The sequence below is a fragment of the Camelina sativa genome, chromosome 9 (assembly GCF_000633955.1).
Source record: "Camelina sativa cultivar DH55 chromosome 9, Cs, whole genome shotgun sequence".
Taxonomy (NCBI): Eukaryota; Viridiplantae; Streptophyta; class Magnoliopsida; order Brassicales; family Brassicaceae; genus Camelina; species Camelina sativa.
The window spans coordinates 36,385,521-36,409,895 of NC_025693.1; the positions used below are offsets into that span (position 1 = coordinate 36,385,521).

General features: G+C 35.3%; 5 protein-coding genes and 2 pseudogenes across 5 annotated transcripts in view; 6 read left to right on the forward strand and 1 right to left on the reverse strand.

Annotated features, from left to right (window-relative positions):
- LOC104714484 (putative G-type lectin S-receptor-like serine/threonine-protein kinase At1g61610) overlaps nt 1–14,718 on the forward strand; it is a 24,750-nt gene extending 10,032 nt beyond the window's left edge. The window contains exon 3 of the mRNA XM_019229675.1: nt 14,688–14,718. The gene's annotated coding sequence lies outside the window, so the exon portion shown is untranslated. The remainder of the gene's footprint in view (nt 1–14,687) is intronic.
- On the forward strand, nt 870–9,277 carry LOC104716025 (annotated as a pseudogene).
- LOC104716027 (methyltransferase-like protein 17, mitochondrial) lies at nt 6,664–9,012 on the forward strand. The gene is made up of 7 exons (XM_019230123.1): nt 6,664–6,834; nt 6,966–7,039; nt 7,114–7,208; nt 7,541–7,614; nt 7,873–7,961; nt 8,451–8,539; nt 8,663–9,012. The coding sequence occupies exons 1-7, from the start codon at nt 6,664–6,666 to the stop codon at nt 9,010–9,012; spliced, it is 942 nt and encodes a 313-aa protein (XP_019085668.1).
- On the reverse strand, nt 9,946–10,670 carry LOC104714485. Its single transcript, XM_010431872.2, has 2 exons — nt 10,556–10,670; nt 9,946–10,444 (listed from the first exon to the last, which is right to left on the reverse strand). The coding sequence occupies exons 1-2, from the start codon at nt 10,617–10,619 to the stop codon at nt 10,086–10,088; spliced, it is 423 nt and encodes a 140-aa protein (XP_010430174.1). The 5' UTR covers nt 10,620–10,670; the 3' UTR covers nt 9,946–10,085.
- LOC104716028 lies at nt 11,554–14,660 on the forward strand (annotated as a pseudogene).
- LOC104714486 (nitric oxide synthase-interacting protein-like) lies at nt 16,687–18,585 on the forward strand. The gene is made up of 2 exons (XM_010431873.2): nt 16,687–17,070; nt 17,769–18,585. Exons 1-2 carry the CDS (start codon nt 16,832–16,834, stop codon nt 18,460–18,462), a joined length of 933 nt encoding a protein of 310 aa, XP_010430175.1. The 5' UTR covers nt 16,687–16,831; the 3' UTR covers nt 18,463–18,585.
- Nucleotides 20,052–23,437, forward strand: LOC104714487 (equilibrative nucleotide transporter 3-like). The gene is made up of 8 exons (XM_019230238.1): nt 20,052–20,185; nt 21,378–21,533; nt 21,639–21,782; nt 21,872–21,977; nt 22,093–22,369; nt 22,866–22,970; nt 23,105–23,127; nt 23,319–23,437. Exons 1-7 carry the CDS (start codon nt 20,096–20,098, stop codon nt 23,112–23,114), a joined length of 888 nt encoding a protein of 295 aa, XP_019085783.1. The 5' UTR covers nt 20,052–20,095; the 3' UTR covers nt 23,115–23,127; nt 23,319–23,437.

Below are 24,375 nucleotides of genomic sequence, written 5' to 3' on the forward strand. Positions count from 1 at the left end.
TATTTATAATTTTGTAAAATTATAAATCACACAAGATTTTAGTTTTTGCCCACCTCACTAATATTAGAATTGTTATCTTCAACCTCATATTTTCTTAACAAATATAATTCTCAAGTATAAATGTAAAAAAAAAAAAAAACGATAAGGAACTTGGATAATTAATGCTCATAAAACTCACTAGATAAATCTCTTAGTTGGAAATTGCTTATTCATAGTTGTTCTAGCTTTAATCTTAGGTGCTTCTACTTTCCTGACTTCATAGCTGTAAGTCTGTTTTGTTTGTCTAACTCAGCTTTCTTTATCTTCTCCAACAATTCAGAGTCTATCTTTTTTCTTTGCTTTTGATTATACCTTGATATTAAGCTTGTGTTGTGATGAGAATTGTTAGTGATATAGAGAGAGTTTAATTTTCTAAAATTCTTATGACTGATCTCATCTATTTATTTATAATTATAAATCACTCAAGATTTTGGTTTTTGCCCACCTCACTAATATTAGAATTGTTGTCTAATTTAGCAAAAACTTCAACCAATATTAATGTAAAAAAAAAACTTTAAGAAAAACTTCAAAACTTGGATAATGCCCCTAAAACTCACATAAATCTCTTAGTTGGATAGTTACATATATATAATAAGATATATTATTTATAATTACAGATATTTTTCCTTTTCTTTTATATTTAACAAAAAGTGGTAAAAATTAGGAACCGTTAGATTAGATTCATATCGAACGGTAAATGCTGTGGTAATAGAACCGACTAACATGAAAGCAAAACACTGGAAAACTCAATTTCCCAATTTCTCCAGTCTGAAATTGAAAAACTAATCCGATCCTCTTCTCTTCAATCCAATTCAATCTTCCTCGCCAATATGCCTCAAAGACACTCGAAGAACAACAATGATCTTGCGTATTTCACTTACGACGAGAAGAAGAAGTTAGGGTATGGAACTCAGAGAGAGAGATTGGGGAAAGACTCGATTAAGCCTTTCGATGCTTGTTCTCTCTGCTTGAAGCCTTTCATCGATCCGATGTGTTGTCATAAAGGTCATGTCTTTTGCAAAGAGTGTATCCTCGAATGCTTCCTTGCTCAGAAGAAAGATATCCAAAGGTATAAACTTTTTGGAGTTCTCTTTTCAAAGTTTCGGACTTTAAGTTCCTGTTTTGATTATATGTGTTGTGATTGAGCTTGATTGAAGTTTCTAGATTTAGGATCTATAGATAGGGTTGTTGAATTCCTCATGTATCTGGTGTGAATTGGGACATTCTGGTGTTTAGATTTAGACATGGATTAGATCAAGTCTCTACTTGGTTATTTTTCGATTAGTCATTGTTTGAAAGGACGTCTTAAGCATTACCCTGATAACATGTTGTCGTCCTTCAAATATTTGCTTTTTAAGTTAATGCGTAAGTAGGGTTTGTATAGTAAGAGTTTAGACTTTAGACTATTGTGTATACCTTAAAGGTATAAACTTTGGATTTTAGTTCCTTTTTTGATTATATGTTGTGTATTTGTGAAAAAGAAATATGTTTTTCACTTTGGATTGTGAATGAGCTTGATTGAAGTTTCTAGCTTTAGGATCTATAGATAGGATTGTTGACTTCCTCATGTATCTGGTGTGAAGTGGGTCATTCAGGTGTTTAGATATCAATTTAGTCATCCTTTGAAAGGACGTCTTAAGCATTACCCTGATAACATGTTTTCGTCCTTTAAAGATCTGTTTTTTTAGTTAATGGCGTAAGTAGTATTGGTTTTGTAACTACTAGTCCCACTGTTGTTGAGAAGGAGAAGCTGATATTTTTAACTTGAGTTGTAATGCGGAAGCGACAATAAAAACCCTATGGAGTGATATCTAGTGTAATAATGTGAGAATTGATTTCGATGCTTTCATTTTGGGTTAAGTAAGTACGGGTCTCAGGGTTAGCCTACGGTTGTATTTGTTTACTTACACGTACCTCTAACCTGTAAGTAGGGTTTGTATAGTAAGAGTTTTAGACTTTAGACTATTGTGTATACCTTAAAGGTATAAACTTTTGGAGTTTTTTTCTTTCAAAGTTTCGAACTTTGAGTTCCTTTTTTGATTATATGTTGTGTATTTGTGAACAAAATATGTTTTCCACTTTGGATTGTGAATGAGCTTGATTGAAGTTTCTAGCCTTAGGATCTATAGATAGGATTGTTGAATTCCTCATGTATCTGGTGTGAAGTGGGTACTGGTTTTGTTACTAGTAGCCCCACTGTTATTGAGAAGGAGAAGCAGTTTTTTTTTAACTTGAGTTGTAACGCGGAAGCTACAATGCAAACCCTATGGAGTGTTAACTAATGTTATGTGAGTGGGAATTTAATTAAATCTGTGTTGAAATGGTTTCAAGAGTAGGTTTCGCTTTTTGAGATTGTCATATAAAAGAAATGCTTAGTTTTGTAACTGGTTGTGGTGTGTAGGTTTTGTAGCAAATTGTCGGATAAGTTTGGAAAGCATGGATTGGTGAAGCCTACACCAACTGTACGGAGTCTTACTATGCCTGTGCGGATGAACGATGGAATGGATGATGGTCCGGTTAAGAAGAAGGAAGCCAGAGCCTGTGGATGGGCCTTTGCTCACGGAACGTGACTTAGCTAAGATTGAGAGGAGAAAGAAAAAGGATGATCGCCAAAGAGAGAGGTATTCAATAATAATGACATATTCTAGTAGTTGACCTTCTGTTCGATTTTGTTTCTACTGTGAGATTTACTTGTTTCTTTGTTTTCGCAGCTACAATATCAACAGCATGTTGCTGAAATGGAAGCCGCTAAAGCAGGGATGCCTACTGTCAGTGTCAATCATGACACTGGTCCTATCAGAGACATTCATATGGATAACTTTAATGTTTCTGTTGGAGGCCGTGATCTCATTGTCGATGGATCTATCACCCTCTCTTTTGGACGCCATTACGGTGGGTTTTATTATTTATTCTAGCTCTCTTTTTAATCCAAGGAATAGACGGGAAGATAAATCTAGCTTACATAGGGGAACTTGTTCTCTTTTTGTATTACTCTACAGGCCTTGTAGCATGTCGAACAAGAAGTGGTTGGTGACAAGACGACAGCTTTACAATGCCTTCTTAACACTGATGTTGAAAGAACCAAGCTGTTAGGAAGAAGAGATTCATATACTCGCAAAGCAGGTTAGATCAAGCTTGTTTACTAATTAGTATTACCATTTCCTCATTCAGGTGTTTTCTCTTTTCCTATCATCCGTCTTTGCTGGTAATGTTGACTCTTGTTTTTGTTACCTGAAGAGAGAAATGGAAGAACCCACAGCTAAGGATGGAATGCCTAAAGACACAATTGAAGGACATCTATGTCTCAAAGGCTTGAAGAAATATACAAAAAGACTTGATGCAATTTATGCTTATACTGCTGAGGCTCGGGCAGCTAGTCTCCTTGCTGTAAGTTGCTCTTTACCATTATAAATTTTCTGCAGCCCTTTAGAGTTTTTCGTTTGGTAGCATAGATAGAAACAAGAGGGTATGCATATCTGGATGCAAGTCCTTTAGAGTTTTTCGTTTGGCAGCATTGATAGAAACAAGAGGGTATGCATATCTGGATGCAAGTCCTTTAGAGTTTTTCGTTTGGCAGCATAGATAGAAACAAGATGGTATGCATATCTGGATGCAATTCCTTTAGAGTTTTTCGTTTGGTAGCATAGATAGAAACAAGAGGGTATGCATATCTGGATGCAAGTCGTGACCCATCACCTCATAATGCATATAAATTGCTAGATTTTTGTGCCATCTTCTGTTGACATCTTTGCTTGTGCTTTTGTTGCCTTCAACTTCTGAGTACTGTTAGCTAACTTGCAGATGTTGCTCTCCACGTCATTTTCAGGGTCTAAGTTTCACTCCAGAAATGCAGAAGAAAGCTACGAATACTTTTTCAGGAGGATGGAGAATGCGAATTGCACTTGCTCGTGCTCTATTCATAGAGCCTGATTTGTTGTTGCTTGATGAACCTACGGTGTGTTTTCTTTATAAAGTTTCCTTCCCTTCTTGGATCAATCTATCCTTCATATTTGAAGGGTTCTGAGATAATTTTCCTCTCTCTTGGTAGAACCATCTTGATCTCCATGCTGTCTTATGGTTAGAAACATATCTAACCAAGTGGCCAAAAACATTTATAGTCGTTTCCCATGCTAGGGAATTCTTGAACACGGTACTTTTTCTCTATTGATCTCCATACTGTTATTATTTCTCCAATATCTCTGGACATGCTTAATACTTGTTTTTGGCTACAGGTGGTCACGGACATCATCCATTTGCAGAACCAAAAACTAAGTACCTATAAGGGAAAGTATGATATTTTCGAAAGAACACGGGAAGAACAAGTGAAAAATCAGCAAAAAGCTTTTGAATCAAGTGAACGATCACGGTCTCATATGCAGGTTTCTTTTCTATTTCTGAAAAATGAAGTCATGAATTTCTGTTTTCAACTCGTTTCTAGTTTGTTTAACAGTATTCCAACATGGGGATTTCAGTTTGATGCTTGATATCTTGTTTTCTGCTACAGGCGTTCCTTGATAAAGTCCGTTACAATGCAAACAGGTGTCAACAGTGACAACTATTTATGTGATTAAATTTTTGGGCCATCAGCGGTGCTCTAATATTATTGTGTCCATGATTCAGGCATTGGACCGATTGGCTCATGTGGATCAAGTTATTAATGATTCTGAGTAAGGAACCCATCTTATATATATACTAAATCACTTTCAGTTGAAATTAGGAATCATGCTATACTCTGATATTGGATAAAATTGCTGCAGTAGGATACTCTGATATTGGGTAGCTTTGTTAGAGAAGAGGCTAGTTCGGCTGATGACAGGACTGTAGATGCGAATGAAAACCGGAGGAGATCATTTGTGTGACATGATCCAAACTCAGAAGAAGCAAGGTTTTACATCAACTGAGGAGGAGGAGGAGGAGGATGTGCCATCTGCAAGCGTACTAGAGCTCGCTATTCGCTTGCCAGTTTCACCCTTGATGATCTTGAGGCTTTTCTCCAGGAGACCGATGATGAGGATGATATTCCTAATGTCGATGATGAGGAAGAATACCGCAAGTTTCTCGCTCTGCTGTTTTACATAGTGGCGATATTACTGAGGTTCCCTTGGCACAGGGTGGAACTAACTAATGATGATGATGATGAGGATACACGATTTAGACTTCGAGATTGAACTTGAGGAAGCTCTGGAGACTGATGACGAGGATATTTTACCGGAAAAGGTCACCGCAGTTGACAACAAGAAAAGCACTAAGCGACGAATGGCTTCAGTCACGCCCAAATGGGAGAACTGCATTGTTTGATTCATGATCATCTTCAACTTCTTATCCAAGTGTACTCTCTCTTTGTGCACTTGATCATTCACGCCAGCACATTGGAACCCTAGTCCAAAGACTTCTATCTGAGATGCTCAAACAACACCAAGGATATATTTCGCGCCCAAGTCATCCTCTTGTCACTGCGATCTAGCTGGAAGATATCTAGTTGATAGTTTCTGATAGGTATGTTATTTTGGTTAAAAATTCGGGTGCTATAATCTCTATGTATTCTTATCTGTTTACGCAATATAATTCTTTTGATTATTGAACCATTGTAGCTGTTCAAGACTATCGACGGTCTCAAGTGGAATCCGGTTTGGATGCTTCATCTCAAAGAGTGCCATTATTTACACTTCCTCACCAAGAAGTTGTAAACAGTCCTCTTTCATTCCCTAGTTCAAGTAAGCCGCCGTCAGGTCGGCAGCAATCTAAGAAGACGTTAGCTGCTACTCTTGTTGAGTCAGCCCAGAAGCAATCTGTGTTGCCTTGGTCCTCGCCAAGTTAGCTAAAAGATTTTTTGCCGTTTTTCAAAGTAAGTTACTTTCCTTTTTTTTCTTTGTCCAGTCTGCTAGTGTAGTCAAAAATTTATTCCGTGTGCTGTTTGAACGCAGATTACTGGCTTTTGGAATAATGGAATATAACTCAGACTGGAAGACAACAAAAAGCAGCGCTTTCTTTCATGTAAAGGCGAGCATCAGGTAATCATCACTGAACTTTTGCAGAATTAGGATTGGTTTTTGGGTTACGAAGTTATCTGTTGGTATTTTCATTAGGTCGCTCTCATTAGCTTAGTTCTCATAAGTGCTATTCTGACCACAACCTTTAAAGTATTTAGATAAACATATGAAGATACAAAAACTTCACCTCGACACAATTCCGGTTGCAAATGATCTAGTTCTGTCATTCTTCTACTTTCATGTCCATGTGTTTATCAGCCTGGCTGGTGATCAAGAAATAAAAGGCTTTTTGTCTCTTTTAATACGTTCGACTTGTATTTGTTTCAGATTTATGTCAGGCAAAAAAACCGGAGATCATCTAAAGCCCCAGAGAATCCAATTAAGGTCTGTTATATGCTTGATTTTGTTTCTCACCTTTTTATTTGTATACTTATCTGTCTGCCTATCGGCTCCATAAATTCAGTAGCCTGAACTTGTTTGTTAACAAATAAGCACTGTGAAACCTCTACATATTTATGAGTTCTATCATGCACATAAAAGAAATCTGACTACAAAAACTCATTGGCATACCCTACATGAAGGTCTTTTAGCAGATTGGAGGCCTGGCATGCCAACTATCTTTTATTAGGCACCTATGCACTCCTTTGACAAGGCAAAGGATGTTCCCGTTGATCGACATGAGTCAATACAAACATGTACCGTTGAAGGATCTACAAAACCTGATCTTTGTCGCGCCCAAATTCTGACATGTACGCAGAGGCTTGCATCTTCTTTCGTTCCTCTGTACCACCACACATCTGGTACAGTACCCGGCGCCTCAGGAGCATTGACAACTATGCAACAGAAGTGTTGTGAGACTAGCCCCTGATTTACCTCCCGTTAACCTTCCATCTTCTGATCATATAGTGACCGGTTTTTTTTAACCTTCTTATATAGATTCGTCGAAGAATACCGGATTTTAGGCCTACAAAAGTGCTGGATTTTGGTGCTGGCACTGGTTCAGGTCTCTGGTGAGGAGATAGATACTTCCCTATTAGTTATGATACTTTTTATTCCGTTCTTGATTCGTTTTAACATCTTGTAGGGCGGTTCAAGAGGTTTGGCCAATGTCTGTGGAGAGAGTAAACATAGTGGAACCATCTCAGTCAATGCAGCGTGCAGGACGGAACTTGATTCAGGGTAATTCACTTTGTTAGCGTCTTACAGAGCTATTTGTACTAACAGTAACTGCATTGTTTGGGTTCTGATCTTACCATTATTGTGAATATGAACGGCCTCAAGGATTTGCCTCTGATCCATGGGTATACTAGCCTACTAGCGCTTAGTAAAGAGATCAACAAACTGTGTAAAGAGATCAACGAAAAGTCCCAGAGGAAACACGATCTTGTTATTGCTGTGGGTTATTTCCTTTATTCAGTCGCATCAGCTGTGATTCTTCTTTACAAATTTGTTTTTCTTACTGAGTAAATTTCCTTATGTTTTCCTGTGGGTGGTTAAGTCCTATGTGTTAGGAGGGGAGATACCATCTCTCAAAGACAGGATTACTGTGGTTCGCCAGCTCTGGGACCTTACAGATGATCTCTTGGTACGGTTTTTGAGTTTATTCATCCTTCAGTCTCCTCAGTAACTTTGTTTGTACTAGAACATGTACTTCGTGTGCTCTTGCATTTTGATTTGTTACTAACTCTTCTCGTAAATTGTGGTTGAACCAGGAACGTCACATATACTGTGGATGGAGAAGAGGGTAATTTCATTTGCATACACATTTATAATGAGCTGTCTCTGTTGTCAAAAGTTACTTATCCCTCTTCTGCTTATTTTCAATGTATTCATTTTTTCTTAGAAACTGCGTAAACTGGAAAATAAAATGAAGAAAGCTGGAGCTGAGAAGGCAGTGCTCGATCTCAAATCTGGTGCGCATATTGTTGCTCAGTAAGTGTCAATATCCCTCCTGAAAAACTCTCCTCCATCTGTCAAACGCTAAGTCAAGAACTTGATGTTACAGTTTTTATGAAAACGATTACATGAATGTATTGTAACACAAAAGGAGGGGGTTGCAAATGCAGTGCCCTCATGATGGAAAGTGCCCGCTGGAAAACATTGGAAAGTACTGCCATTTTGTTCAGCGGTTGCAGAGAAATTCATCTCAGCGTTCCTACAAGGTTCCAATGCTTAATCTTGTCTTCAGCAAATATATAGATTTTAGTCAGCTCTATGCTTGCAGATGACTCCAGATCCTTACATTTACCTTTGCAGCGTACAAAAGGTGTCCCCCTACGCGGGTTCGAGGATGAGAAGTTTTCAGGAGAAGTCAGCCCCCACGGTTGGTACTTTTTGTGATGTTTGAGAGTTGTGACTTTTTGTGACTTTTAGAGGAATGTTGTTAAGAATAGAGTTTTTTTGGTTATGACCTCTATTTAGGGAGTTGTGGCCTCTTGATGGTATGAAGTTGGAGACATTAAAGGAGAGACGCGCAAATAAGAAACCTGAGGATCTAGAGATTGACTATGGTAAGTGTGTTGGCTAACCTATGAAAACCATGCGCACATCTAGCTTTTGATCTGACTCTTCTAAGTTTTATGCCCATTCGATATTGTGTGCAGAGGACTTTATCAAATAACAGGTGGTTGAAGTGCCTTACATTGACCCAAGAGCATATGACTCTGACACCACATGGATGAGGAGGAAGAACAAGAAGACGGTACTGATGAGGATGTGGAAGAGACAATTGAAGAGGAAGAGGGGAGTGAGAGAGCGAGTGTGGGAGGCGGATGGGGAAGAATCATTTTCGCGCAAAGGGAAACAAGTGACGTTGGATATGTGTGTGCCAACCAAAGAGGACGGTTCAGAGGGGGCGTTTGAAAGGAGAGTGGTAACAAAAAGCAAGAACCCGGACCTTCATTTGCAAGCCAAGAAGTCCTTTTGGGGAGACTTATGGCCTCTCACGACTCAACAAGAAAGTGGGAAAGAGAAAGCAAGTTGATGCTGAGTGGTGTCGCCCAGATCAAGACCAGAAATGGGGAGCCTGGCCTTAGCTATATATAGCCTTAGCGTAAGTGTTTAGGATTCATCATCATCCATGTACAATTCTGAGTTGGGCAAGTGGTAAAATAATTTTCCATGGAGAGACACTGAAGATCTGTAGTTACAATTATAATGATTTTGGAGAAACAGTAATAACACTTTCTGGCCTAGGGCACAAGAACACATAATCACACCGTCCTTCTAATTGCCAATAACGTTTTCTATTGTGTAATGTGTATACATATTTTACTTCCAAGTAACAACAAATAAAAGCAAGAACCCGGGCCTTCATTTGCAAGCCAAGAAGTCCTTTTGGGGAGACTTATGGCCTCTCACGACTCAACAAGAAAGTGGGAAAGAGAGATACTGCAGGCAGCAAAGAGTAGTAAACGTAAGAGGATGTGCACAAACAAATTAAAAGACTACATATATAAATGCAAGGAAAGAGTTTGAAAAGATATATAATGCAGAGGCGTCAACGATATTAGTGAAGATATCAGGAGGTAACACAACGCAACGCAAGTTGAGTCCTCAAAAAACTTGTTGTTGTCTTCTTTCCAGTTATGTCAGTATTGATCTTCAAGGGCTCAATCACAGAGTGTTGGTTCATGGCAAAGTAAACACCAGAATCAACCTCTCGGCTACTTGATACTTGTTGTCTGTTCTATATATGTTGCTCGGATATACTCCAAACTCGGACAACACAGTCTTCACCAGCGCTTGCAATGTATTTCTCATCTTAATTTAAGATGGAGCCATCATGCATGCGAACTAAGATCTCTCTCTCTCTCTCTCTCTTAGTTATATTTGATTGATAATAGAAATAAGCTTGTAAACATCCGAACTAAACGTAACACCAAAAATCTCAAAACAGAACAAAATCCCTAAAAGATAGTTGGAAACAGATAATCTCAAAATAGAGCAAGTCTTATAATTAAACAAACAGAATCCCAAAAAGATAGATAGTTTTCGAACCGAACAAAGACTTAGAGCAACTGACGGTAACAAGAGCTTATCTTAGCCTCTTCAATTTCATTCACCGTGTTGATTCTTGAGTTTCCTGATTTCTGTCCTGACAGTGCTTATCCGAGTCTTGATTATTGCCACAGTCTCAAGTTTCTTCTCATCTTCTTTAAAATCTTCTGAAGCCCTTTTTACGAAATCATTCACAGTCACTCTCATTTTTTGCAAGCCAGCCATATATGCAACTTTTTCTTCACCCCGAACGGCCTCCATTAATGTAGTGTGGAGTCTTAAAAGCTCAAATTGCAGCCGCAAAAATGTTTCCAAATCTTCCTTTATGGTGACAGGCGGTGAAACTTCCCTTTGTTGTGGATCCATCGCTTTTTCAGCTCTCTTTTTCTCTTCATCACAAGGCTGAGATGCTTCAGCTATAGTTGTAAGTAAATAGAAGCGGTTAGACAGACAAAACTAACTAAAGAACACAGAACAAATCAGTGAAACTTCTATTTACAAGAATTCCTAGAAATCAGAAAACTTACTTGCAATTGTCAACTCCTGAGCAGCTGCCTGAAGAGTTGAAACTTCCCTTTGCTGCGGATTCATCGATTCAGCTCTCTTTTTCTCTTCAAGTGAAACTTCCCTTTGATGCGGATCCATCGCTTCAGCTCTCTTTTTCTATTCTGTTGTAGTTGAATTACGGTTTTATAGACCTCGTTCCTGTTGAAGTAAAAACAAATTTTACTTTTCCTTCTCTCTTTGTAACATATTTTACTTAATTCTTTTTTCCTTTTTTGTTTTCTTTCTAATATTTCCCTTTCTATATTCTTATTATTTGACCCTTTCTTTTAACTTATATATATACCAACACGAAGATTTTTTGCCTTTTTGGTGATGACGTTAGGAGAGACTAGTATCTATCTTATTTTCTTATATGGAAGTTTTGCATATGAAAATATATATGGGATATTTATTGAAATAGGACTTTACTGGCCCAAATCTTTCAGATTAGGAAATAGGAACTATTGTCCAGATTCTCGATTTTAGGTGCTTTTGGGTGATAGGAGAATGATAGTTATGCCCTTTTTTTTTTTTTTTTTTTTTGAAAGAGATGATAGTTATGCCCTTGCTCTCTCAATCTTCTTCTTCGTTTCTTTCCTCACCCGACAGCCACCATTGGTTTTTTTTTTTTGTTTTTTTTGTCGAATCCGAAGCTTCATCTCTAGATCAAAACCATCAACACCATTTAGGGTCTGGGAACATCAGGTAGAGGAGGAGACTGAGGAAGAGTAGGCGACAGATAGTTCTCATGAAAGATTTTGTAGAGGAGGAAGAGATCGAAATTAGGTGTGGCCAAGAAAAATGAGAAAAATTAGGTTTTGTTCTAAGGAGGAAGAGCATAATTATGACGATTATAAGTGTATCTTTCTTTTTAAAGAAGAAAAAAATAAAGTGGTCGTTAATTGGTAGGAAATTTATAGCCGTATACCGACGTTTAAATCGGTCGCACATAGTCATTTTTTTTTTCTATTTTTTTTTTTTAAATCGTGGTTTAAAGATCTCAAAAGTATGGCAGGATTTTACTACAGAATCCTTACTTTGGTGATGAACCTTTTGATGTTGTTTACTTTCAACTATGTAGCATCGTATCTTGCTCCACAAGCAACTCAATCACCAGAAACCAGACGATACGAGACGGAGACTCACTAGTCAGCAATGATGGAAGCTTCGAGGCTGGATTCTTTAGTCCCAAAAATTCAACCGTAAGGTACGTTGGAATATGGTACAAGAACATCGAGCCTCAAACAGTTGTCTGGGTCGCGAATCGTGAGAAGCCATTGTTGGATCACAACGGAGCTTTGAAGATCGCAGATGACGGGAACTTGGTGGTCGTGAATGGTCAAAACGCAGCAGTTTGGTCCACAAGTGCTAAGCCCGAGTCAAACAACACCGTTGCTGCTCTGTTGAGAACAGGGGATTTGGTTCTGTCTTCAGATTCAGACAGAAACAAATGATATTGGGAGAGTTTTGACAATCCAACAGATACTTTCTTGCCGAGTATGAGGGTTCGGGTGGATCCTTCACTGGGAGAAAACCGCGGTTTTGTCCCATGGAAATCCGAAAATGATCCTTCACCAGGAAGGTATTCGATGGGGATTGATCCTAATGGAGCACCAGAGATTGTGATTTGGGAAGGGGAGAAGAGGAAATGGCGTAGCGGACCGTGGAACTCGGCTATATTTACCGGTATACCGGATATGCACCGAGTCACAAACTATATTAGAGGGTTTAAGCTCTCTCCTCCTGATCGAGATGGTATCGTGTATTTCACTTATGTTACCATAAACAGTTCTGATTTCTTGAGGTTTCGGATTAGGTTTGATGGCGTACAAGAGCAGTTTAGATGGAATAAGGATGCCAAGAACTGGACTTTGCTTCAAAAGAAACCGGACACGGAATGCGAGAACTATAACCGTTGCGGTAATTACAGTGTATGTGATGACAGCAAAGAGTTTGATTCTGGTAATTGCAGCTGCATTGATGGGTTTGAGCCGGTTTATTGGGATCAATGGAACAACATGAATTTTTCCGGTGGCTGCAAGAGAAGAGTTGCATTGAACTGTAGTCAGAGTTTGGTTGCGGATAAAAGAGATGGTTTTAAGGTACTGAAGGGAATGAAGTTGCCTGATTTTGGATCAGTTGTTCCACTTAACAGCTTAGTAACTTGTAAAGATGTATGCGTGAGGGACTGCTCGTGTAATGCTTATGCGGTTGTAGGAGGGATCGGATGTATGATTTGGAACCGTGAGTTGATCGATATAGAGAGTTTTAAGCTTGGTGGAAACTATATCAATATCCGGCTGGCAGCTTCTGAACTAGGTTTGTAAAAATGTCTAAACTCTCAGATAACATTTTGAAAGATTTAAACATGACTTCCTGAATTATTTTTTTGGTTTCTTTTGTTGTGTATACAGGAGGTGGAACGGAGAAATCGAAAATTTGGATAATGATTGTCAGTGTTATAGGTGCATTCTTGCTAGGATTATGCATTTGGATCTTATGGAAAAGGTTTAAAGGTAACACCTCTACTCGCACATAGTCTTGTTTTAAAAAAATTAACTGCTAAGACGGTCAAATATTTTATGATCTGTAGCTTTCTTGTGGAAGAAGAAAGATCTTCCAGTTTCCGATACCAGAGATAACTCGGTTAACTTCAAAAGCTCACCGATCAGTGTTCTAGTAGGGGATCAAGTTGACACACCGGATTTGCCAATATTCAGTTTCGACAGCGTAGCCTCAGCAACAAGAGATTTTGCTGAAGAAAACAAACTTGGACAGGGCGGATTCGGTACTGTATATAAGGTGAAACAAACGAAAATGTCCTGAAAATAATGTTGAATAATAAAATTTTGCTATGTAAAAAAGAACTTCTGTGTTGTATATATGTTTGTACAGGGGAACTTTTCAGAAGGAAGAGAGATTGCGGTGAAGAGACTATCAGGGAAATCTAAGCAAGGACTAGAGGAATTCAAGAACGAGATCTTACTAATCGCGAAACTCCAGCATCGGAATCTTGTTAGATTACTAGGATGTTGCATTGAAGACAACGAGAAGATGCTTCTCTATGAATACATGCCAAACAAGAGTTTAGATCGCTTCCTTTTTGGTATGTTTTTTTTTTTCTAAGCAATGTCAATAATAATGTTCAGAAACTTTTGTGGATTTTGAGTATAAAATCGATGTCTCTGGACAGATGAGAGTAAACGAGGAAGTTTGGACTGGAGAAAACGATGGGAGATCATTGGAGGAATTGCTAGAGGATTGCTTTACTTGCATAGAGACTCAAGACTAAAGATCATTCACCGTGACCTAAAAGCTAGCAATATCTTGCTAGACACGGAAATGAATCCAAAGATTTCGGATTTCGGTATGGCTAGGATCTTTAACTACCGACAAGACCATGCCAACACGATCCGAGTCGTCGGCACATAGTAACTAAACAAACATCTTTATCTTCGTTAATCAACATAAAACTGTATTAATTTCTAATATTTTTTTTTTAATGTTCAAAATGTGAAGTGGTTATATGGCTCCGGAGTATGCAATGGAGGGGATCTTTTCAGAGAAATCTGATGTGTATAGCTTTGGAGTGTTGATATTGGAGATTGTGAGTGGAAGAAAAAACATTAGCTTTCGAGGATCTGAACATGGAAGTCTCATCGGTTATGTAAGTTTCTATTCTTTTCAGGTTTAGTTTATAGTTCGGTTTGGTTCGCTTAGAAATTTTTTTTGGTTACTAAATGTTCTAAACGGAAAACAAAATCAGGCGTGGTATTTATGGAGCCAAGGAAAGACAAGAGAGATGATAGATCCAACTGTGGAGGACAGTCGAGACGTAGCGGAAGCGATGAGATGCATTCACGTGGGGATGTTGTGTACACAAGACTCAGTCATCCACAGACCAAACATGGGTTCGGTATTGTTGATGTTGGAGAGTCGAACAGGTCAACTTCCACGTCCGAGACAGCCTACCTTCCATTCGTTCTTGTACTCCGGTGAGATTGATGAACTAAACTTGGATGGTCAAGATGTTGCCACGGTCAACGATGTTACTTTCACCACAATTGTTGGTAGATGACTCTCATTGACCATATATTAGTCTTCCCCTACGCACCTTTGACTATTCGTCGTGTTTTCCCCATAGATTTCAACTTTTGTACATAATTAAAAATGTTTGTTTGTTAAAAATAGTCATTTTTAATGTAATTGGATCTCCTCAATGTAATTGGATATGTACATTGAGGAGAAATATTTTTTAAAAAAAAAAACAACAACTCGGATTTGTAACACTTGTTGTTCTTTTTGTTTGGGTCAACTACATACTGATTAGTGAAAGAAAAAGCGTTGTTGTTCGAACATAAATTGGAGATGTTGGATTAACATCTAAAAGGAGGACTTGGTCGTTGAAGATTTGAGAGTATCCAAGTAATGGAAAGACTAGTGCAAGTCTTTTTGTTATATGTATGAAGTTATTTGAGAGTATCCATGGTAATGAAGTTATTTTACCTTCAAATTACTTTTACATTAATGTTCTAATATGAATCACCAACTTGCTACTAACCTTTAGTTATATGATCTAATGGACTTCTCATGACATATTATCTTGGGTTTTTATGATGCATGTAATAGAAGTTTGTTCTATGGTTTACTTTTGTAGCTAACCATTATTGTGAATGTTCTAGTAGTTGTTTGTTTTTTTTTTAATGATTTTTTTCTTATAAGTAATATGTATTTGATATTTTGATTGCTTAGAATATGTATCTTAGTCAATTATAATTTTTTTTTAAATTGTCTAATCATTGAAGCTCTTTAGTTTTTTTTTAACGACGATTTGAAGCTCTTTAGTTTTTACCCTAAAGCGCTTGACCGCTTGTATTGTATTATTCTATGAACATTATAGTAAACTAGGAAATTGTAAATGTAATAATCATTAAATGAGAATTTTAAAGTTTGATGAATTACTATTGGTTAATAGTTATGAAAAAATGTTATAATAAATAAATGATGCATTTATAATTAAACACTAAATATTTTTCTTAATTTATGTGAAAATTCTTAAAAAACGATTCTTTGTGATATAGAGAGAGTTTAATTTTCTAATATTCTTATGACTGATCTCATCTATTTATTTATAATTTTATAAAATTATAAATCACGCAAGATTTTGGTTTTTTCCCACCTCACTAATATTAGAATTGTTTTTGATTTAGCTGAAGCTTCAATCTCATTTTTTCTTAAAAAAAAACTCTAAGGAAATCTTCAAAACTTGGATAATACCCCTAAAACTCACCAGATAAATCTCTTAGTTGGATCGTTACACTGATGAATTGCTTCTTCATCTCTCCCCAAAATGTTGTTCATTAGACAAGCAGTGAGTGAAACAAGACAGTTAAACCACAATAATCCTTGAAGATTTATAAGTTGATTACACTATTTGAGATGGTTGTTGGCTAAATGGTCATTGGGGAATTTTTTACTTCATTATGACCAACTAATGCATAGAGTAATGGCTGACCAGTCCAATGGTGGCTCTTTTGTCTCTGGATCTGGATCTGAGTGCAGAGTCTTCTCATTCTCCTTAATCACCGACTTAACCTCTAACTTGACATTTTCCAGGTTCTGAGACACATCTCGAAATTGCCGTGTAAGTTTATGCATTTATAGTTAAATATTAAATGTTTTTCTTAATTTATGTGAAAATTATTTAAAAACCATTTTTTATGATATAGAGAGAGTTTAATTTTCTAAGATTCTTAGGACTGATCTCATCTATTTATTTATAATTCTAAGATTTTGGTTTTTGCCCACCTCACTAATATTAGAATTGTTGTATGATTTAAATGAAACTTCAAACCTCATATTTTCGTAACAAATATAATTCTCAAGTATTGGTGTAAAAAAAAAAACTTTAAGGAAAACTTCAAAACTTGGATAATGTCCCTAAAACTCACATAAATCTCTTAGTTGGATCGCTACATATATAGATATATTATTTATAATTACAAATATTTTATTTTCTTTTATATTTAACAAAAAGTGGTAATAATTAGGAATCGTTAGATTAGATTCATATCGGACGGTATATGCTGTGGTAAAAGAACCGACTAACATGAGAGCGAAACACTGGAAAACTCAATTTCCCAATTTCTCCAATCTGAAATTAGAAAAAAGACAAATCCTTTACCAATAGATCTCTCTAGGGTTTCTTCAGATTCCGATCCTCTTCTCTTCAACCCAATTCAATCTTCCTCGCCAATATGCCGCAAAGACACTCGAAGAACAACAATGATCTTGCTTATTTCACTTACGACGAGAAGAAGAAGTTAGGGTATGGAACTCAGAGAGAGAGATTGGGTAAAGACTCGATTAAGCCTTTCGATGCTTGTTCTCTCTGCTTGAAGCCTTTCATCGATCCGATGTGTTGTCATAAAGGTCATGTCTTTTGCAAAGAGTGTATCCTCGAATGCTTCCTTGCTCAGAAGAAAGATATCCAAAGGTATAAACTTTTTGGAGTTCTCTTTTCAAAGTTTCGAACTTTAAGTTCCTTTTTTGATTATATGTGTTGTGATTGAGCTTGATTGAAGTTTCTAGCTTTAGGATATATAGATAGGGTTGTTGAATTCCTCACGTATCTGGTGTGAATTGGGACATTCTGGTGTTTAGATTAAGACATGGATTAGATCAAGTCTCTACTTGGTTATTTTTCGATTTGATTGATACCAGTTTAGTCATTGTTTGAAAGGACGTCTGAAGCATTACCCTGATAACATGTTGTCGTCCTTCAAAGATTTGCTTTTTAAGTTAATGCGTAAGTAGGGTTTGTATAGTAAGAGTTAGACTTTTGAGTGTACCGTAAGGAGTACTGGTTTTGTTACTACTAGCCCCACTGTTATTGAGAAGGAGAAGCTGATATTTTTAAAAACCCTATGGAGTGATATCTAATGTAATGTGAGGTTTGATTTTGATGCTTTCATTTTGGGTTAAGTAAGTACGGGTCTCAGGGTTAGCCTACGGTTGTATTTGTTTGAGCTTGTATATAAATAGAGATTGGAGTAGAAACTGTTGGAGCCGACTTTCCTAACTTGTTACGACCTGTTGGGACTTTGAAGAGAGCTTTTTTTGAATATTGTTGTGTCTGATTTAGCTTCGCTCTGTATGTTAAGATACTGATCTGTGGTACTAATATGTCTGTAGGAGGGTTGCTGCACATACTTCTCAAAAGAAGCAAGACAAGGACGAAGAAGAAGAGAGGCTAATGTTACAAAAGGCGAGAGAGCTTGACGATTTTGATCAGCAGAACCATAGTGCAATGCCTCGAAACAGTGAAAAGAACCACAACCAAGACAAGAGTGGTTTTCATGGGGCAAACAGTGTGAAGGCAACTTCCTTTGAAGAAGAAGCGCTTAGGACGATGAAAGCCTTCTGGCTCCCATCAGCTACACCAGCAGCTTCAGTCAGAGTAGATGCTCCAGAAACTCACACGGTCTGTCCAGAGGGCAAAGAGAAACTCAAGCTTAAGAACCTCTTTGCAATTCGTTTCACAGAAGACAACAGCGAAGAGGAAGAGAACAAGACGAAATCAGCATCCTCAAGCTCTTATGACAAAGCCTACATTTGCCCCAGCTGCAAAGTCACTCTCACCAACACAATGTCTCTTGTGGCACTCAGCTCATGCGGGCATGTTTTCTGCAAAAAGTGTGGTGAAAAGTTCATGCCTGTGGACAAAGTATGTCTTGTGTGTGACAAACCTTGCAAGGACAGGAACTTGGTTGGGCTAAAGAAAGGAGGCACTGGCTTTGCTGAGCACGATGATCATCTTGAGGCTAAGGAGTACAAGCATTTGGGTAGCGGCTCTGGTTTGGGGCTTGTGAGGCCGGTTAAGACATGATGAAACCGTATCGGATGTTGAGTTTCAAATTTTCAATTGCAGAAAATATCCTTGATTCTGTATCAAAATACTGATGTTTTAGGATTTTATTTTGTATGATTTTCTGAGAGTATTTAATGCATTTTTATTTTGAAAATCAAATAACTATTTAATGATTTTGCTTTTACAATACATAATTTATTAAATGTATACATACAAAATCAAATAACTATTTAATGATTTTGCTTTTACACTTGCATGTTCTAAAATATTTCAAATACATGTTCTATCAAACACGTATATAAACAAACATTACAGAATAAAATAATATACAAAAATTAATAAGTAATAAAATTACCAGAATTCATATGATGATCATTTTCTTGTTCGTGTTCTATGGCTGAACTTTGATTCAAATCAAATAAAATTCTCTTTCATTATTTTGAGGTGGTAAATTTAGATTAAAACTATAGAATAAGCATAAGTTTAATTTAAATGTTTTTGAAGAATAGTATTGTGTAGAAGAAATGTTAAAAGACCCTAAACATAATTATGAATCATTTAATATATTAGTGGTTACAATTATTGGAAAAAGTCAAATGGCATAAAAAAAAAAACACATATACGAAGAGTACATCATTTATTAGGATGAGTTAACAACAATTCACCATTAATTGTTTTCTTAATCCTGGTAAAAATTACTAAAACATGAGGGAGTACATTACAATTCTTATGGCATGTACCCTTTGCTACAACTAAGAGACACTACTTTTTCTATTTTGGCCCTTGCTTTCGTCCATTTGAGTTGATCCAATTTGGGTTTCTTCCATAGGCAGATCAAATGGAAATGTAACATTAAGGTTAAGTGCTTTTAAGTTCTAATTGATCTATCAATTTAAATATTCTTTTTTAGGCTATGAACCTCTCTCTTTTGTTAGATGAGAGTCGGTTTCTCGGTTTTGTTAGATGAAACTTTCTCCTAAATCTTTTGAATTAGTTCGTGGTCTTCCATGAATTTAAATGCTAAGTTGTGGGAAAGATACAAATACATACTCTGTGAGCTGTCCAAAATGTTGGCCAATGAATTATCTCAAACACTAGACAGCTTATAACGATCTCATTTTATAATGTCAGCGTGTATTCATGTGTTAGTACTTGTTTTTATTTAAGTGGTACGTGGCTGAGACGTCTAACACGATATCACAGTTTATGGACTTATGGTTATCTTTTTTTTCTTCTTTCTTTTATGGTATTTAGTGAAAGAATTGCGAAAAACATGTACATATTGTAATTTATAAATTATTTTTATGCACGTATGAAGCATTTTTAACAAGTCAATTGGTTTAATATCTCTCATTACATATTCTTCGAGTTTTCACATCATCATCATCATCATCATCATCAATTCATCACTCTTAATTCTTTTCTCTTCCTTTGTTCTTTTTAATTTCTTTGCTCACATTTTTTGTTTTTCTTTCAATTTGTCTTGTAATTAAAAGAAAGTAAACAAAACATGGACATTGAAGCTGAGAACATCCCAAGGAAGCTTGAGGTTATTAAATTTACATTATGTGCTTAGTTTTCATCAAGGTATGTTTCAAAATTGTTTTGGATTATGATGGATGAATATATGGACTAGGCTAAGTTTGAAGCAATGGCAGTATGTTGTATCCTAGGAGTTGGACAACTTGTGGCATGGAACACGATCCTCACCATTTCCGATTATTACTACCAAGTCTTCCCGGTAAGTATGTCTTCTTGATGATTTAGGATTTCTTACATACATAACTTAACCAAATTAAAATTCATACATTCGAAAATATGTGAAATTTTAAATGACAGTATAATCTCTTTATTTAAAGGTGAGTATCTACAATCCTTTTTCTTTTATGATTAATAATTGACAGTATAATCTCTTTAGTTAATTGTGGTATTATAGTAATTAATTGTATAATTTCTTAATTCTTTTTCTTAGAGAATTAGTAATTTAAAATTAGAATTAGTATTATTTTTATATACATATATGAACTATCTTTTATAATTATTAAATTGTTTCAATTTTTAATTTCTTATAATTTACAAATATGTTAAAACAAAGTTTTTGTATAACACATGACAAAAACTTTGATTGTTAAAATTGACACTTGTCGCGATCACATGAGTTACTAACTTTGAAAACCAATGTTTATATAATAACATAAGATTGAATACGCTATCAAATCATTCACTGATTGAAAAACTTAAGAAAATACATTAATTTCTTTTTTTCTGTCATTAATTTCTTATTTTGATTTTTTTTTATATTATGTTAATCAATAATTTTAACACATTAAACCTTTTTATACTTTAATCACTTTCTGTATAGATTTCTTTTTACTATATGATTACAATAAATAATAAATAATAGTTGCAACTAAATTGCAAATATTTTCCTTATTAATTGCAAATATTTTCCTTATTAATTGCACATATTTTCCTATTGAAATTTGTAATTTAATAGATAATTTTCCTATTAGATTTAGTGATATAATAGATTACTTTTGGTTTTATATACTTTTCAAAAATATTAATTGTAATTATTTTTTTAAGGATTTTTTAATTTTCCTATAATTATTAAATAAAAATTATTTTCACGCATGTCAAAATATTATCGATATACTTGACACATGTCGCAATTATATGAATTACTAACTTTGAAAACTAAAGTTTATATTAAAAAATATATATATATATATATATATATATATATATATATCTTTAGTTTTAATCATGTCATCGTACAATATGTAGATAACATTACGAAGCTATTAAACTTTCATTATATTACTAATTATATTATTAATCTTTTATTTGATGTTCTACATCTGCCATTGTTTAGTGATCTAACATTTTCTTTTTATGTTCTTTTCTTTTCGTCATGATTTAATTGATTAAAGGAGTATCATCCTTCGAGGGTTCTTACTTTGGTTTACCAGCCATTTGTCCTTGGAACTATATGCATCTTGGTTTTCATGGGAAAAACGAACAAAAATCAAAAGAGGATTACAATCGGCTATACTATTTTCTTTATCGGCACTCTTCTTTTGATTATTGTGAGTAATTTTCTACATGTATGCAATTCGTTCGAAAGACCTTTCTTAGATAATTTTTTATACAGCAACATCACTCTTTTTAATTTTCACCTATAATTTGTGTAGTTGGACTTGGTAACCAAAGGAGCAGGAGATTTATTTGTGTACATAGTTTTGTGTTCGATTGTTGCATGTTTTGGAATAGCTAATGCTCATGTTGAAGGTGCCATGGTCGGAGAGCTATCTTTCATGTGCCCCGAATTTATTCAGGTGTTTTTCTGTTGTTATAATAAATTTTGATAAAGCCACAAAATTTCATTTATAATTTTTAAAACTAAGATTTATAATGTTCTCTTTAGTCATTCATCGCGGGTCTTGGCATAGCAGGGGCTATAACATCTGCTTTGAGGCTTCTTACCAAAGCAGTATTCGATAGATCTCCCAACGGTCTTCGAAAAGGCGCTTGTATGTAACTCTATGTACTTGACTTATTTCTTTGTCAATGCTAAGTACATGTTCACATAAAAACTTTTTAAAATTAATAATTTTATATAAACTAATTTCAGATCATGATTTGCAGTGTTGTTTTTGGCATTTTCGACCTTGATCGAGTTCATTTGCATTGTTCTCTACGTACACATTTTTCCAAAGCTATCACTAGTAAAGTATTACTATGCGAAGGCTGAATCAATCCATCGAGAAGCGGAAGAAAAACAAACCAGTCGGCTAAGCAACAAAGAGTTGCTCTATCAAAACAGGAACCTTGCAATCAATCTTTTCCTCATCTACACCTTAACATTGTCGATATTTCCTGGATTTTTGTATGAGAATACTGGAGAACATAAGCTCGGTTCATGGTATGTTTTTGGCAAATTTTTTTTTTTTTGACAAATATTATTATTAGATTTTTTTGTTCGATTTTTAGGTGGTATGAAAAAAGTAAAACATTAATAGTAGTAGGGATTTTTGTCCAATATACCATTTTGGCACACCATTTTTAAAATTTGCCATTTTCCCAAAAAAAAATTTGAAATTAACCATTTTTTTACTTAAAAAACTAATCATTTGGGATTTTTTTTCCATAAAATACACTTAATAAGAAATGCTATATACCCTACAAGAAGATATAACCAAATTAACCAAAATATATGTGTAAAATTGTGTTTTAGATATAATAAAATGGCAAATTTGAAAGAGTTAAAAAAATTCGCAAATTCTACAAATGTCACTAAAAAAATCATTTTCTCATAATTGATTCGTAGTAGTATATACTTCCTATATTTTTCTCATCAGTTGGTTTCATTATCCATGAATTCATATTTGGTTATGTTCTTTCTGTTTCTTAACATATAGGTACCCTCTTGTACTTGTTGCTTCGTATAATGGGTGGGATGCTTTCTCAAGATATATTCCTCTTATTGAACACCTAAAACTCAAATCGGAACAATGGATCACTGCGTGAGTGCTTATGCGGTTCTTGTTTGTCCCGGCTTTTTACTTCACTGCAAAAAATGCGGATCAAGGTTGGATGATATCGCTAACATCTTTTTTGGGATTTACTAACGGCTATCTAACCGTGTGCGTTATGGCAGTTACACCTAAAAGCAACTACAATGTAAGTTAGCTCTATCAAGATATTCCTGTTTTTTGTTTTAAAGATTCTACTTCGCACAAGTGCATGAGTCTAGTAATATTGATTTATGATTATAATCTACTAAGTTGCAATCCAATTTATTTAGGTGAATTCAATTTCTTATTGACAACAAAAAAATTTCTTATTGACATTATACTTTATACTATTGACAGGTTTTGGAGACGAATGCTTTGGGAAATTTGCTGGTAGGTTTTATGTTAGGAGGGATTTTTGCAGGTGTTTGCCTCGGTTGGCTTTGGCTACTAGGAACCAATAGTTCCTTTTAGAGAGATTCAGTATTTACAAAATAATATGTTTATGTAATAAACAATATCTTTGAACGAGAAAACATTCTCAACGACGACGAAATATCAATACCTAACTTTCAATATTGACGCATTATGTTTATATGAGAATAATATTAATGTAAAATGATAAATAATTCGTTTTCCTAAAATCTAGAGAATCCAGTTTATCTTTTTCCCATTTTTTTTGAAGTAGGGTATCCAAATACTATTTTATTGATGATCTTCTTTTTTTTTTTGGTAGAACTATTGATGATATTCTTTTATAATAAACCAAAATCATCCAAAGCTATAAATTGAAAAATAAAATGAAAATAGAATTCATGCATTTTCGTGCCTAGTTATTAGTTAAGCCTTTGTTAATAAAAACACTTGTAAGGTCCAATATGGCCCATTTTACATGTTTTATATAAATAATGTAACACACATTAGCTCTCTCGTAATCTATACCATCATTTACTTTTGATTCTCTACCAAAAAAAAAAAAAAAAAGATGAAGCCACAATCAAAGAAAACTTTAGAGAAAAAAAAATATTGAGATCAACGATGATTGTGATTCTCGGTTTGATCTAAGTTTGCTTAAAGAGGCTATCAACAATGCAAGCGAGAAGCCAACCAAGATTGTTGTTCCGACTAGTAAGAAGAAAGATACATCATTCGATCTAACATCGATGTCGAAAGCATTATCCTCTGTGAAACGTAAGTGTGATAAAAAGAGTCGTGTGACGAAGAGGGAAGCTCTTAGGCAGCAGCGTCGACTTCTAACGATTCTCATGTTACATAAACGATATTTATCTAAATAAATAAATTAGTGTATTGATTTTTAGCTTCATTTCTTCTATTTGCTTCGGTTATTTTCGTGGTGATGCGGCGACTGTTGTTTGTTCTCAACTTCTCATCATGATGATTTCTCTTTTTTTTTAGG

Coding starts and splice junctions, on each gene's coding strand:
- LOC104716027 (XM_019230123.1), top strand. CDS start 6,664: ATGCACTCCTTTGACAAGGCAAAGGATGTTCCCGTTGATCGACATGAG. Junction 7,209..7,540: donor AGGACGGAACTTGATTCAGG/GTAATTCACTTT, acceptor CCTATGTGTTAG/GAGGGGAGATACCATCTCTC. Junction 7,615..7,872: donor ACCTTACAGATGATCTCTTG/GTACGGTTTTTG, acceptor ATTTTTTCTTAG/AAACTGCGTAAACTGGAAAA.
- LOC104714487 (XM_019230238.1), top strand. CDS start 20,096: ATGGCAGTATGTTGTATCCTAGGAGTTGGACAACTTGTGGCATGGAAC. Junction 21,534..21,638: donor GCACTCTTCTTTTGATTATT/GTGAGTAATTTT, acceptor TAATTTGTGTAG/TTGGACTTGGTAACCAAAGG. Junction 21,978..22,092: donor CGGTCTTCGAAAAGGCGCTT/GTATGTAACTCT, acceptor CATGATTTGCAG/TGTTGTTTTTGGCATTTTCG.
- LOC104714485 (XM_010431872.2), bottom strand. CDS start 10,619: ATGAATCCGCAGCAAAGGGAAGTTTCAACTCTTCAGGCAGCTGCTCAG. Junction 10,445..10,555: donor TCAGGAGTTGACAATTGCAA/GTAAGTTTTCTG, acceptor TTACAACTATAG/CTGAAGCATCTCAGCCTTGT.
- LOC104714486 (XM_010431873.2), top strand. CDS start 16,832: ATGCCGCAAAGACACTCGAAGAACAACAATGATCTTGCTTATTTCACT. Junction 17,071..17,768: donor CAGAAGAAAGATATCCAAAG/GTATAAACTTTT, acceptor ATATGTCTGTAG/GAGGGTTGCTGCACATACTT.